This window comes from Molothrus ater, chromosome 11 (assembly GCF_012460135.2).
Source record: "Molothrus ater isolate BHLD 08-10-18 breed brown headed cowbird chromosome 11, BPBGC_Mater_1.1, whole genome shotgun sequence".
Classification (NCBI taxonomy): Eukaryota; Metazoa; Chordata; class Aves; order Passeriformes; family Icteridae; genus Molothrus; species Molothrus ater.
This window is the reverse complement of record NC_050488.2, coordinates 11565362-11578055: the sequence shown is the minus strand read 5'-3', so window position 1 is coordinate 11578055 and position 12694 is coordinate 11565362. Positions and strand designations below refer to the sequence as shown.

The window sequence follows — 12694 nt, the reverse complement described above, 5'->3', positions numbered from 1 at the left end:
CATTGGGCTTTCAGTGCTGCAAATGGTTTGCATCCTCCTCCCTCATTTAGAAACAGCTCTGCCTCTCAGCCCAGCCTTCACTGCCAAGTGGCAACTTCTGTCCTACATCTCAGTTCACAAAGGAAGAGCTGAATGGCATCTGACCAGTGTTTACTCTCTTTCCTTTCCTAACATGGTCTTTGAGCGGTGTTTTGGCTACTTTTAGACTCGTCTCTCATGGTGACAATGGTGACAATGAAGGCAGGAAAATTAACACTTATGCCCTGGCCACAGCTGAAAAAGGCCATTAACACTTGGACGAAAACAAATGCAAATGTTTGTGCTCTGGGATGTTTGGGTTTGGTATTTTTTTAATTCTATTCTCTTTTCCTAACCCAAAGTGTCCCACTTTCTTCCCCAAGAATACCCTGAGCTGCATTTAAGATCAACTTGTTAGACAAAAAGAAAACTAATCTGAAAACTTTGAAGAGAACTGCTAAGTTTCATGTTTGCACAGCCTCTAAAAACTTTACACTACAAGAAAAAAAAAATTACGGGAGCCCAGACTGAACTGCAAAGGGCAAGAGATTTCCTGCAAATCCAAACCTGAGGGAATCTGCACTGTCAAGTCTAAATCAGACACAAAGTTTTCCAACTACCTGGGCAATCTGGATCCAGTTTCTCAGTTTGAAATAAAATACACAAATTAAAAAAGCTAAAAAGTGAAGCCTTCTGTCAAGAGGGTTTGACTTTTATTTATTTAGTCCCCCACAGTGAAGACCATGCCTGAGAGCCACACAATCCACAGGTGTATCTGAATTTCCTTGAAATTCAACGAGTTTTCACACAACCAGATTTGACCCAGGTCTCTCTCTCCTTATCTTGCTTTCCCAGCAATTTTCAGGATGGTGTTTCTGTGTCCCTGGGGACTGGAGAAGAGAAACCTGAGACTCAGATACACCTCAGTCCTTGAATGTTTGTCTGCAAGTGGAGGTAATGATTTGCCAAGCTGGAAGCTGCACAAGTGGGACATGAGTAAAATCACTTGGTGTTTATCTGAGGACAGAAGGCTTTGTGTTTGTTCTCTTTCTACTGTTTGCCCAGAGGCCAGGTGATCTTTAACAGCCTTATTTGCCTTACCTGGGCATGGTGGCAGTTTTCCAAGCATTACTTTGTGTAAAACACAACAAGTTAAAGCTCCCTTTCTCCTCTAGACAGACAATTGGTTGTTCTTACCTCAATGAGTGACCCATCTGACCGAATGATGCGGATGACCATCACCATAGGGATGCAGATCATGGAGGAAAGGGCAAGAACCCAGCCCAGGCCAATTGCCCAGTCTGGGTATGTGTAGACCTTGTTGTAGGTCAGTGGTTTATACTTGGCCAAAGAAAAGATAAAGCAACCCTGTGGATGAGAAAGGAAAACAAAGTGAGTCTCAATAAAAGCTTAAAGCAGCAGGGCTCTCTGGTGCAGCCACTGGCCTGAGGAAGACAGGCAGTGAAAGGCAGAGCTGATGGATACCATATGTATTTTAAACCAATGGGGGAATTGTTCTTCCATTTCAATCATTGGAAGAGCATCTGCATCTGCTTATAGCATCTGCTGTGTGATGACAGAGGGCTATGAGATGGTGCTGAACAGCTGCAGTACACTGCCAATTCTTCAGGGCTCAACTATTTGCTGTACACTGCAAGATATTACCAGGATGTTCTTCCCACCCAATGAAGCACTTCAAGCCAAGGTCTGCCTCACACTGCTAAAGTCTCTTTATTACAACGGCCTAGCAGTCCTATGTCTTAAAGTAGAGACTGCTCTTTGGAGAGTTAGTTTTCTCTTCATGAATGTAGAATTTTGCCAATTCTGAGAAAAATCCACTTAAATGTAGCCAACTGCAATTTGTGCAGGCACAGTAGAGACTAGGGAGCTGTCATGTCAGAAGCTGACATCTGAGAACATGATGTCTTTGAGAGGTATGTTCAAGCCTTCAGCTTCTCTTTGCAAATTTGCCTCTGAATGCAACAGCCTTCCCTTGAAGAGAAGCAGTAAGAGGGGGCTTAGCACTGCCAAGTGCAAGACTTGAAAGAGCACAGGTCAGTACTCACCACGCAGAGAACTGGTGTGATCACAATCCAGCTCCACTTCATCCAGGGACCAGGTCTGTATCCAATCATATCCTCAATGGCATCATAAATATTATCAGCGCCTGGAAGAATCGAGCAAATGAAAGCCCTGTAAATACTGTAGGATTAAAGCTGCTTTCCCAGGCTCTCCAGGGGGTATTTAAAGGGAAGGTGAGGATGTCAGATGTATTCTTCAAATGCTTCCCACAGCTGTGAAGTCCAAGATGATTTTCTTGAAAAGCTCAAAGGTTGGGGGATCTCTCATCCCACCCTCCCCTCATTATTTGGCCTGCAGGAGTGTGATGCTGATCTCTCCTGCCCTGTCACACCCTCTCTCCTCTCTCCAGACTCTCTCTGAACTTCCCAGAGGGATCACCATGGGAAACACTTGACAGCAAACAGTGCACCTGCTTCTACAGAAATCTGACTTTGTTTGTTTTGCTTCTCTGAGGCGATGGAATTCATGGACAATCAGAGAAATAACCAGTTCTAATCAGCACACATCTGATTATTCCCCAGCCACAGCTCAGGCAGCTAGAGAGGCCACTGTCAGACCATGGTGCTTGGCATTGCCAAAAGTAATGGGGCAGAATATACTTTCAGCTTTCTTTTTGTACTTTCTATTTAGTTGGCTTGTCCCTGCAGACATTGCAGCTCTGAAAGGAAATTCTCTGAGAGACAAACAGAAATTTTCACGGCTGGCCACACTTTCAACTCTCACCTCTAAACGTAACACATGAAAATGCTTAATTGTGCCCTTATTAATTAGCAATGGAAGAATACTCATTTTTTGTGGAAAAAACACTGGAGTTTGGATTCATCCCAGATGCAAATTTGTCTCCAAGAGGTCAGGGCAAATTTATATTAATGGCATGTGTCTGTTGCTGGGAAGAAGACTCTGGGGTGGCTGATGATTAAATATTTGGCTAGAAAAATTGTCACTGACTCATCAAAAGTTATGAGATTAAAGGATTCTCACTTACCATAAACCCAGGCTACAGCAATACATTCAAAGAATGCAACCCACAAAAGGCATACACCACTAGCTGCATAGTAGTCAAAGAGTTGAAAAACATACATGCCACCCTGTAAAAGAGAGACACAATTGGTTAAGATCCAACAGGAAAAAAAACCCCAAGAATTCAGGCCCAGGTCCCAGTAACATCTACCAACATATCCCAATGACTCCTGTCAACAAGAAGCAGCATCTAGCAAACAGGTAAGGTAAATATTTGGCATTACCTTCCCCAGGGAATATGCATGTTTACTACAGGAACAACTCCAAACAAGACAATGATTAAACAAAATTAAGCCACTTAATATAATCTACTGAGACACTTAAATCTTTCCTTCCTACAAATATTTCAGGATGGGCATTTAAAGAAACAAATGGTTGCGTCCTAACATTAACACCTTAAAAAGACTAAAAATGAAGTCAGTTCATCAGGAGGGTCTTCATTTATTTATTGAGTGAAAGGGCTAATTTCATGAAAATAGTTCATTTTTTGTTTTATAACTCTGTTTATACTCTGCTGTTAGACTCTACTCTTACTACACTGCACTTTCCCTTGAAAAACTGTGGAGTTTGGGCATCTTTGTTACAGGTGCTATTTTACCTCCCACAGTCATGCTCCTCCAGTTGTTTTTAAAATCTGACTTGAATTTTATTTTGAAGATAAATATCACAACAGTGCAGGCACTGGAACATATCCCTGTCTTGTTTACACTAGAATAAACCAAGTGGAATTTAATTAATTCAAATCTGTAAGATAAAAATCTCTTTCCCTGCATGCCACTGGATGGGTTCTTAAAGTGCTCTGCTGAAGGTTTCCTCTATGTTTCATCATTTAGAACTAGATGTTAATACTCATAGTCATGCTGACTAGTACCTGAGATCAGATTGAATTTAATGAGGTTTCATGTTTCTGTTCCTGTGACTGAAAAGGGAAGGGACATATAACTCCCATTCAAAATGCTTTCAGATCTAGGGATGAAAGATGCTCCATCTAAAAAGCACTTCTCCTCTGAGTCACTAATTCTTTGCAATCTCAGTCATAGCTAAAACTGGCCTGAAAAATGGCTAAAGAAGGCGGCAATTTGCAGCACTGGTACTACTTACCTCAGTCACCATAGTTAGTCCCAGAAGATAGCTAAGGAAACACACTATAGCGATGAAGATTTCCCGTCGGTAACCCTTCCTTAGGAAGGATGGGTGCAGATCAACTAATGACGTGATCTGTCCTTCAACTTCAACAAACTACAGGGGGAAAACAACAGTGGAGAAATGACTTGAAGATTACCTGCCATGCAGTTCATCCAGGCTCCTGCTTGAGCAAACCCTCCCCAGCAACACCCCAGCCCTGTGCTCTGCGCTGCTTTCAATAAAGAAATAGAAACCGTTCCTTTGTAACCCCGAGGTTGGAGCCTGGGGGTGGCTTTCAGGTTGGAACAAGTTTTCAGAATTTCTTTTCATTACCTAGAAGCCTTATGAGCTAAAAAGGGGCTCTGCAAATGCAAGGCACAAGGATGAAGGAGGCACTTATGTGCCTGATGACAGGAAGGCACTTATGTGGCTTTTATGCTGTCACTGTTCCAGATGAACACAGGATGTATGCTAGAGAAGAGGCAGAAGGAAAACACTCAAAAAAGTCCAAGCTGGGAGAGTACCTCCCAGACTTTTTCTGATGTGCCAGGAAACATCACAGATACTAGTTAGGTTAATTCCACAATTTGATATAATTCTGCTCTTGGGTTTGTTAGTGAAAATCCAGCCAAGGCAAAGCAAACTGTGATGTGAAACAACACCTCTTCATGACTGAACGTGTCCTTTGTGGAGCTGTGAGAGGAGTATCTGACTGAGGCTCTGGGTACTTCTGCAGCAATAATGGAGCTGTTCACACAGTCCACATTCAATGATCTGGCAAACTATTTGCACTTGTAAACCAAAAATGAAGCTCTGAATAAATGAGCTAAAAGTCTTTATCTCGCTTCATGGTAACTGTATTTATGCTTACTTGTCTTTGGAAAACTATACAATTGTGTCACTTGAGTTAAACAAATACCCCAAACTGGATCTGAATAAAAGTTGAAGTTAATTAAAAACCAGATCTTTCTGCACCTGGAGGAAAGCAACAACTGAACTTCCCCAATTAAAACCATGGAAGAGATCTTTTGACTGATCTGTACTTTCAACCTGGCAAGGTACAAAAGCTTCAGTACAAGGTACTGAAGACATGAGGATAGGGATTGGAGGTATCCATCAAGGCTGCCTCTGTAGAAAAGATCTTCACTTTAAGTAGATACATCATCTTAACTAATAACTTATCATGAGGAACCTAAGAAGAAGTTATTTCAGAAAAAGCTGCATTTTCCTACCTAGCACCTCACTGCTCTTACAGCACCCAGAAATGCCCTGTAACAACCCTACATTATTTCCTGAAGTTCTATTTTGGAAATACAGACTGTTCTGCAAACAGATTTTGTTCTCCACCAAATTTTATTGCCTCCTGTCTTGTTACTTTGACTTGTGTAAAACTGTTTTTCTTTTTAAATGCAGCCCTTTCCTTTGAGCTGATTTGATCTGAAACTGCTCTGGCATTCCAGAAACCTGCTTGACTGCACTCCAAAAAACCAGAGGGGTGGAGGAGAGAAATTAAGCGCTCCAATTAGTTTTAATCATTCTGCGCAGTGAGGAGCTTTTTAAAATTACTAGACAGCTTCCAATTTGCATAAGCATAGGGTTGCTGAACCACAGCATTGGGTACTTTCACATTTACTTAGGGGCAATTGAGAGTTGCTCAGTAGAGTTCAAAGATAAAGCCATAAAGAGAAATTTAGAGCAAATGAAATAAAAAAAAAGTCAGAGATTAAGTACACAACAACTTGGTAAAAATTCCATTTACAGAGCTCTCCTCATATGAGAGAGCATTTAGGCTACAGGAACATTTCATCCTTATGAATATATATATATATATATTTAATCTTAGTGACATTACATTTGAATGCAGAAAATTTTGGCAATTTTGAATGTGTAGTTACTTCATAATCCCTGGCCACCCTTGTTTCCTGGTAAGTAGACTATCTAGAAATGATTTACAGGTCCCTTGGCAGTATTTAGTCCAACATTCCTACAAGTAACCACTGGGAAAAATAACCTAACTTCCTGACTGAACTTTTTGATTTTTTTCATGCTCACTGATTAACAGCAGCGTGTGCTATAAAATTAGTACAGCTGGAATCTGAGATGCTTTCTGGCCTGTCTGGAGGTACTGAATGCATGCTGCTGACGTGAAAGTCAGCAGGATCCCACATTGCTCAGCACCTCCAAGCCCAAGGCCACCAAAAAAGGCTGCAGCTTTGTCCTCTCACTGTTCTTGAAGCCACCATGGATATACTGTACAAAACATTATGTGCTTTTTTTGTACCTCATGCTGACTTTGCTTTTCTTTTTTGACACTTGGCAACCATCAAAACCCATACTTCTAGTGGTTATTAATTGCTAGTTTTTTAATGATGGTGTATACACCCTGCAGGTGTTCGCAATGGCACAAAGGACTCTGTGGAACAGACTACTGCAGTCCTTTATGTTTTCAAATTATTCAGCTTTTTTTTACAAAGTAAGAAAATACTGTGACCAAAATGGTCGAATTTTGTGGCCAGACTAGGAGTGAAATTTAGGTTAGAGAGTACTGCCCTAGTGGGATAGACCCCACTAACCCTAGATGACAAAGATTTACTGAGCAACACAATATTATGAATCAACAGTTGTAGATACATCAAGTGCAGCCCCTACACTAAAAAGCAACCTAGATGAATTCCTCTCAAGCAGCATTAGAGGTTTTCTCTTGTTAATTCATGCTTGTAAAACCAGCTTTTCTCAGTGAGCAGTGCTGACACAGTAAGTCACACATCCCTTATCCGTTGTACTAACCTGGCTATCCAGTCCAAGCAACAGAAGCATAATAAAAAAAAGGATTGCCCAAAAGGTGGGCAGTGGCATCATGGACACAGCTTTTGGGTAGGCAATGAAGGCCAGGCCTGGACCTAGAGAAAGAGAAAATAGGGAAGGGGGAAGGGAAGGGAAGAAAAGTAGTAAGTACCAGCTCTTTGGCAGAGGCAGCCACCCTCAAATTCAGGGATGCCTGGTTCCGTTCAGATAAATCCAAACGCAGCTGGGAATACCAGAAATGAAAGAGTTTGGCTCTTTTATCTGAAATCGAAGCACGCATGACTACAGCAGAAACCACGGGCAAACCCCCAAGGCCAGTGCTAACAGATCTCCAGTTTTAACATCTGTCTCAAACATGCCAGTAATGGAGCTGTCCTACACCTGCCCTGCATGGACACAGGACAGTCTTGGGGCCGGGGGACAAGGGGTGACCCAAGGGAATGGCAGAATCCCACTGCTAGCCCACATGGTCATGATGAAGATGATGATGATGAAGCTCTTTTGCATGCAGGGAAGGGGACTCTGCTAGAAACATTCCCTGAGATTTTCACTAATGCAACCACTGCCTCCCTCTATATGCAACCTCCAAACCCTGCATGGCTTTTCTCAGCTGGGGTTTGCACTCCAAGGAGTTTGCTCCTTCTCTTCTGCAAACCCTCCCTGCTGCACTGAGTGATCAGGCTACTCCTAATACTATCAACTGAAAATTGAGAAAACTGCTTTTAGGAACTGCTGGGGTGTAAAATCACTCTGTGTAAAATTGCCTCCCCATGCTGTTACACCACCTGCCCCTGTCCAGGCCAGCCTACATGGACCTGCCACGGTGACACTGAGCATGACCATCATCGGCCCCAAGTGCAGGATGGGCTGCAAGTGTAGGAGACCAGCAGGGCTGGGGCTGAGTGCCCAGGATCTCTGCTCTGGAACCCAAAGTGTGGAGTGCTCCTCCCTAGGGGGGGTCTGGCCTGCCCTGTGACCGGGTGTCACCTCTCTTGTACCCACACACAGAGCACAGGTGCAGTGCTCCTCTCCAGAGGCACCCTCACCTGGAGCCAGGTGCTATCAGCTGTCCTTTGTGAGAGCTTTTGTGGAGAGAAGAGCCCTCCACCAGTGGGAGACAGGAATATTGGCAATTCTGCATTTATGGCAGGCTCTCAGAAGAGATGAAGAAATTTGGTGAGGCTGACAAAAAATTCTGAGGGCAGATTACAATTCAGAGTGAAGCCAGGACTGCCTGGCTCATCTGCTTGTTTACTTTGAGGAGCCTTCAAAGTGCCAGTTTTCAAGTGGATTCATGTAATTTTCAATGGGAAAAGGAATTTTTTTAAGATGCTGCAGTGTGGGGCCAAAAAAAATCTTATCTCTGATCTGTACAGAAAAATCTCTAACACTGCTCTTCCTACCTCCCACTTTTCCTTTCCAACAAGAAAGATGGAAAAAGAAGCAAGAGAAAGAGGTAAAATGAGATGACTTTTTTTTTCAAACTTTCAGTCACTGAAAATATTTGAACATAAATAAATACAAATTAGCCAACAATCAAACAACTAATTTTATTTTAATGAAACACAACTAAGATTTTATACGACAGAGGATACCAAAAAATTGGTGAATGTCTCAAATTTTGGGGAGTTTTGCTTTTTTTCTCCTTAATTCAGTGGATACAGTAGATCCTCTCTGAGGGAGAGCTGCTAACAGATGGCATTTGCAGCTGATCGGTGCAATTGATGAGACAGATGTAAAACTGCTCTCCTCAAAATTTGCTGCAATTTGTATGCTTTGGCCAGTGAAACTTTTCTTGCACTGTGATACCAACTAATACCAAGCGCCCTAAGCCCTGAGCTATATTTTGATTTTCCTTTGAAACTAAGTGTTGAAATATAAAAAGTCCATGTGAAAGAAAATGTTCCTGGCAAGCCCTCAACCGAAACATAAATAATCTAAAATTTGTATTTAATTTGAAACCCTGTTGTTTTGAAGAGTGTTTTGCAAAAGTGAAGCACTTGTGGCTGCTATTAAAAGCCAGTGAGCACTGCTATGATCCCAGCCCATGCGCTGGCTGATTGCCATGGGGTGCTGTGGCATGGCTGGAGAGCTGCAGAGGCAGAGACCAGGCAGGCACCAGGAAACCCAAGACACTATTGTCAGACAAGCTTAATCTGAATTTGTTTGCAAATGGAATTAAAAAAAAAAAAAAAAAAAAAAAAGCAGCAAATCTTGTGCTGGTGTAACAGTGTTACAAATCGCATGGGTGGCAAAGTATTTTTTCCAGCCAAACAGAGGCCACACGGATTAGACAGGACTCACTATGGTTTTGTTGAGCCCCCACTGCTTTCCTCTCTATCTTTAAAAGAATTTCTGAAAAGAAAAAGAAGCTGTTTATTTAAAATCTCCTTTCACTCAGGAGTCAGAAGTCTGAGTTAACTGTTGAGCAAACCTGCTAAAGCCAGTGAAGGCCAGCAGTGACCAGTGCTTTCAGCAGGAGCCAGCCCTGGCTGACAAGCGTGTCCCAGGCACATGGCACCAACACTGAATTTGGCACTGGGAAAAAATGTGGCCATGAGACTCTGCTGTCAGCAAATTTGCTGATGTTCCCGTGGCTTTCAGGAGGGCAAACAAATGGTGTCATGGATAGGGCAGGAGGAATTTAACTTGCTGGGCAGAGATGGGGTCTCAGCCCTGCGGACAACATCTTCTGCCAAGTGCTGCAGCCAAGTGGCAGCACCTCTGCTTGCTTTGGCCTGACCCAGGGGAGCAGTTCTGACCTTGCATCAAAAGAAACCAAAAAAGGCAAGGCCAGAAAACAGAGGCTCAAGCACCTGCTGAATCCTCCTGTGCTGAGAAGAAGCAGCAAGGAAAACTTCTCCCAGAGCCCCATGCAGTTCCTGGGACACTCATCCCAGGGGGACCAAGGGTCTTCAGTAGCTCTGCACTTATCTCTCTGAGAAAAGCAGCAAGAAAACACATGGGAGGTGGTTTGGATACTTCTGGATAATTTTAGTAGTGTTTACTGTCACGTAAAAATGACTTAGCCAAAGACCAGCAGTGATGGGCACCCACTGCATGGTGAGACAGTTGCAGTCTCTGGCCATCAGTGACATGAATTTAAATAAAGGAGTAGACAACAAAATATGCAAAAAAAATCAAAAGCCGAGTTCAGAAGCTAGTTCATGTCCTTGCTGTCCCTATAATGAGCTATTAAACCCCTCCTTTAAGAAAAATGCTTTTTGAGGTGTTGGAAAAAGGCTGTTTAAACACTAGGTGAATTAATTTGTGTTAAAAGATTACTTAACAATCCAGTGTTACTATAGAATTGTTTAATTCTAGAAATGTCAGGTGACAGGAATGTAGCTGCCTCTATCAGAGATATCATAATAAAAATTAGAATAAATATTGACCAGATAAAAACCTAATGTACAAATACTTAAAAATAGTACTCTTGGAATTGATCCACCTACATATAAATAAAAAAATAGGGCTATTTATGATTCATTTAATAGGATTATTCCCTTGCTTCCTGTTTCCAAACAAAGCAATCAACCTCCAATCCAAATAAGCATTATGGCCAAGATTGTTACTAATTGCACTTGCAAGAGCTATGCCAATTGCAGCCACCCAAGAATCCAGCGGTGCCATCAATGTCATTAGTTTTTCATTAGCCCTTGTGAAGTGAGACATTTTTCTTAAAGACCTAACTCTCAGAGCCATGTGATTAGAAGATATATTGACTTTTTCATTTTAACAGCATGTTTGCAGAGGAAAGCTTTCAAATTCTATGCAGGTGAATTAAAAGTGCTCAAAAAATTAAAAAGAAATATCAAAAGTGCACTCAGGTGACATTGTTATTACTAGAATCTGATTAGCTTTAAGCCTCATGGCTGTCAAGGCCTGATTCATTATTTTTCCACGGTAATTCCCAACTAATCTGTCTGTTCTATGTGAAAACACATGCTTACACCTGCCCTCATGGATTAGAAATGCACAGAGGAAAAATGTCATATGTTTTGTTTGAGATACAGTCACAAGCTATGAGGATTGAGCTTCTACCTCTGCCTGTGCATAGGTGAATGTTAATGGAAAGGACACTTCTGAAATAAGGGAGGAATCTAAGTGTACATTAGATTTCAAAATGGACTTTGACAGTTCTGTCAACCTCACACTGAATCTACAGAGAACAAATGTGGGATTGCAACACCTGAAGTTCCTGTAGGTGAAATGGTCCACAAAACCCTGGAGATGGAGTTCTCCAACTTCTCTTGCCTTTCAGTGAGATTTGGGAATGTTTGTGTGTGTCCCTTCAAAAGGCCAAGGTACTAATCCTACTCTAGAGCTGTGAGCAAGCAACACTAAGCTATAAAAATACATAAACATGGGCAATTTGCACTTGAATGAAAATAAAGGTAGTCTGAAAAGAAGGATGGAATAAATTCTTGAATCAATGGCATTCTAGACTCTGGATAATGGTTTAGTTATCTTAGCTCTAATCTCAACTCAAATGGATTAGCACACTCTAGGAAATGTGTTTGCTGCCCTGTTAATCAAGACAGACTATACAGTACAACCCCAGCTAACCCTCACTGCTCTAAATTAAAGCCCAAATCGACAACGTGCTTATTTTTTCTGGCAATTATGGGAAACCTTGTTCTGTTTTATCACTTAGATGTTAGCTGATTGGGTCTGCAGAACTTTGCTCACACGCTGGGCGGCAGTGCCCACCACCACTGCCACCAACACCATCGTACCTGACTCTGCCACATCAGCAATGTTCACCCCTTGCTCTTGTGCCATGAAGCCCAGGACGGAAAAAATTGCGAAGCCAGACACAAAACTGGTACCACTGTTCAGGCATCCCAGCAGCAAACAGTCCCTAAGTCACACATATGTCATGGAGCAAGTTAATTAAAAAAAAAATTAACCCATTGTCCCTACTTTATTTACATCATTTAGCTAAAACACTAAACCCCCTTAGATGGAAACTTGCCTATAGCAGTTGTATTTGTACTTGTTGTAGCTCCCCAGGGAAGTCATTGCTCCTAAGCAGATTGCATATGAGAAGAAGATTTGTGTCCCTGCATCTATCCAGACCTAAAGGGAAAGATAGAATTACTGTTATTACCAGCATTGTTGCATAATGAACACAAACACACGGTTCAAACTAAGCAAAATCTACCAAATAATTGTTTCCATTGAGGGTGAGAGCTAAAGGACCAGGGAGACAGGGAAAGAGAACAACACATTCACAAGTTGGGCTTTCACAAGGAAAAGAAAATTGTTAGCATCAGAACCCAGAAGAACATAATCTCTACAATAGTTCCTGTTTCCCCTCCCCAGAGATACTCAGTATTTCTAGTTTCTTAGTCATTCAGCTGATCCTTCCTGTTGGCGCAACAATAAACATGTTTCAGTGCAATAGGAAATGCAGAAGTATTTATAACATTGCTCATTTCTCTTGTAACTCATTGCAGTTAGAGTCAGCCGACAAGAGTCCTTAAACTGAGGATGTGAAAAGCTTGAGAAACAGGTTTCTGTATTTGGTCTGTTTATTTCTCTAGCTTTCTGGTTGTTTTTGTACCTGTTCAAATGCAAGATAAAAAGCCATAGGGGTGGGGGGAAAACAAGCAAAATACAATGCACTTTATAAGATACA

General features: G+C 41.9%; 1 protein-coding gene across 6 annotated transcripts in view; it reads right to left on the bottom strand.

Moving 5' to 3' along the window:
* Nucleotides 1–12694, bottom strand: part of SLC6A6 (solute carrier family 6 member 6) — a 93341-nt gene that overhangs the window by 7443 nt on the left and 73204 nt on the right. For all 6 annotated transcript variants that reach the window (XM_036391115.2, XM_036391117.2, XM_036391113.2 and 3 more), the window contains 7 exons: nucleotides 12029–12132; nucleotides 11790–11914; nucleotides 7033–7145; nucleotides 4222–4359; nucleotides 3086–3188; nucleotides 2085–2185; nucleotides 1216–1386 (listed from right to left, as the gene is read on the bottom strand). In XM_036391115.2, the coding sequence (XP_036247008.1) occupies nucleotides 1216–1386; nucleotides 2085–2185; nucleotides 3086–3188; nucleotides 4222–4359; nucleotides 7033–7145; nucleotides 11790–11914; nucleotides 12029–12132 (855 nt within the window). The remainder of the gene's footprint in view (nucleotides 1–1215; nucleotides 1387–2084; nucleotides 2186–3085; nucleotides 3189–4221; nucleotides 4360–7032; nucleotides 7146–11789; nucleotides 11915–12028; nucleotides 12133–12694) is intronic.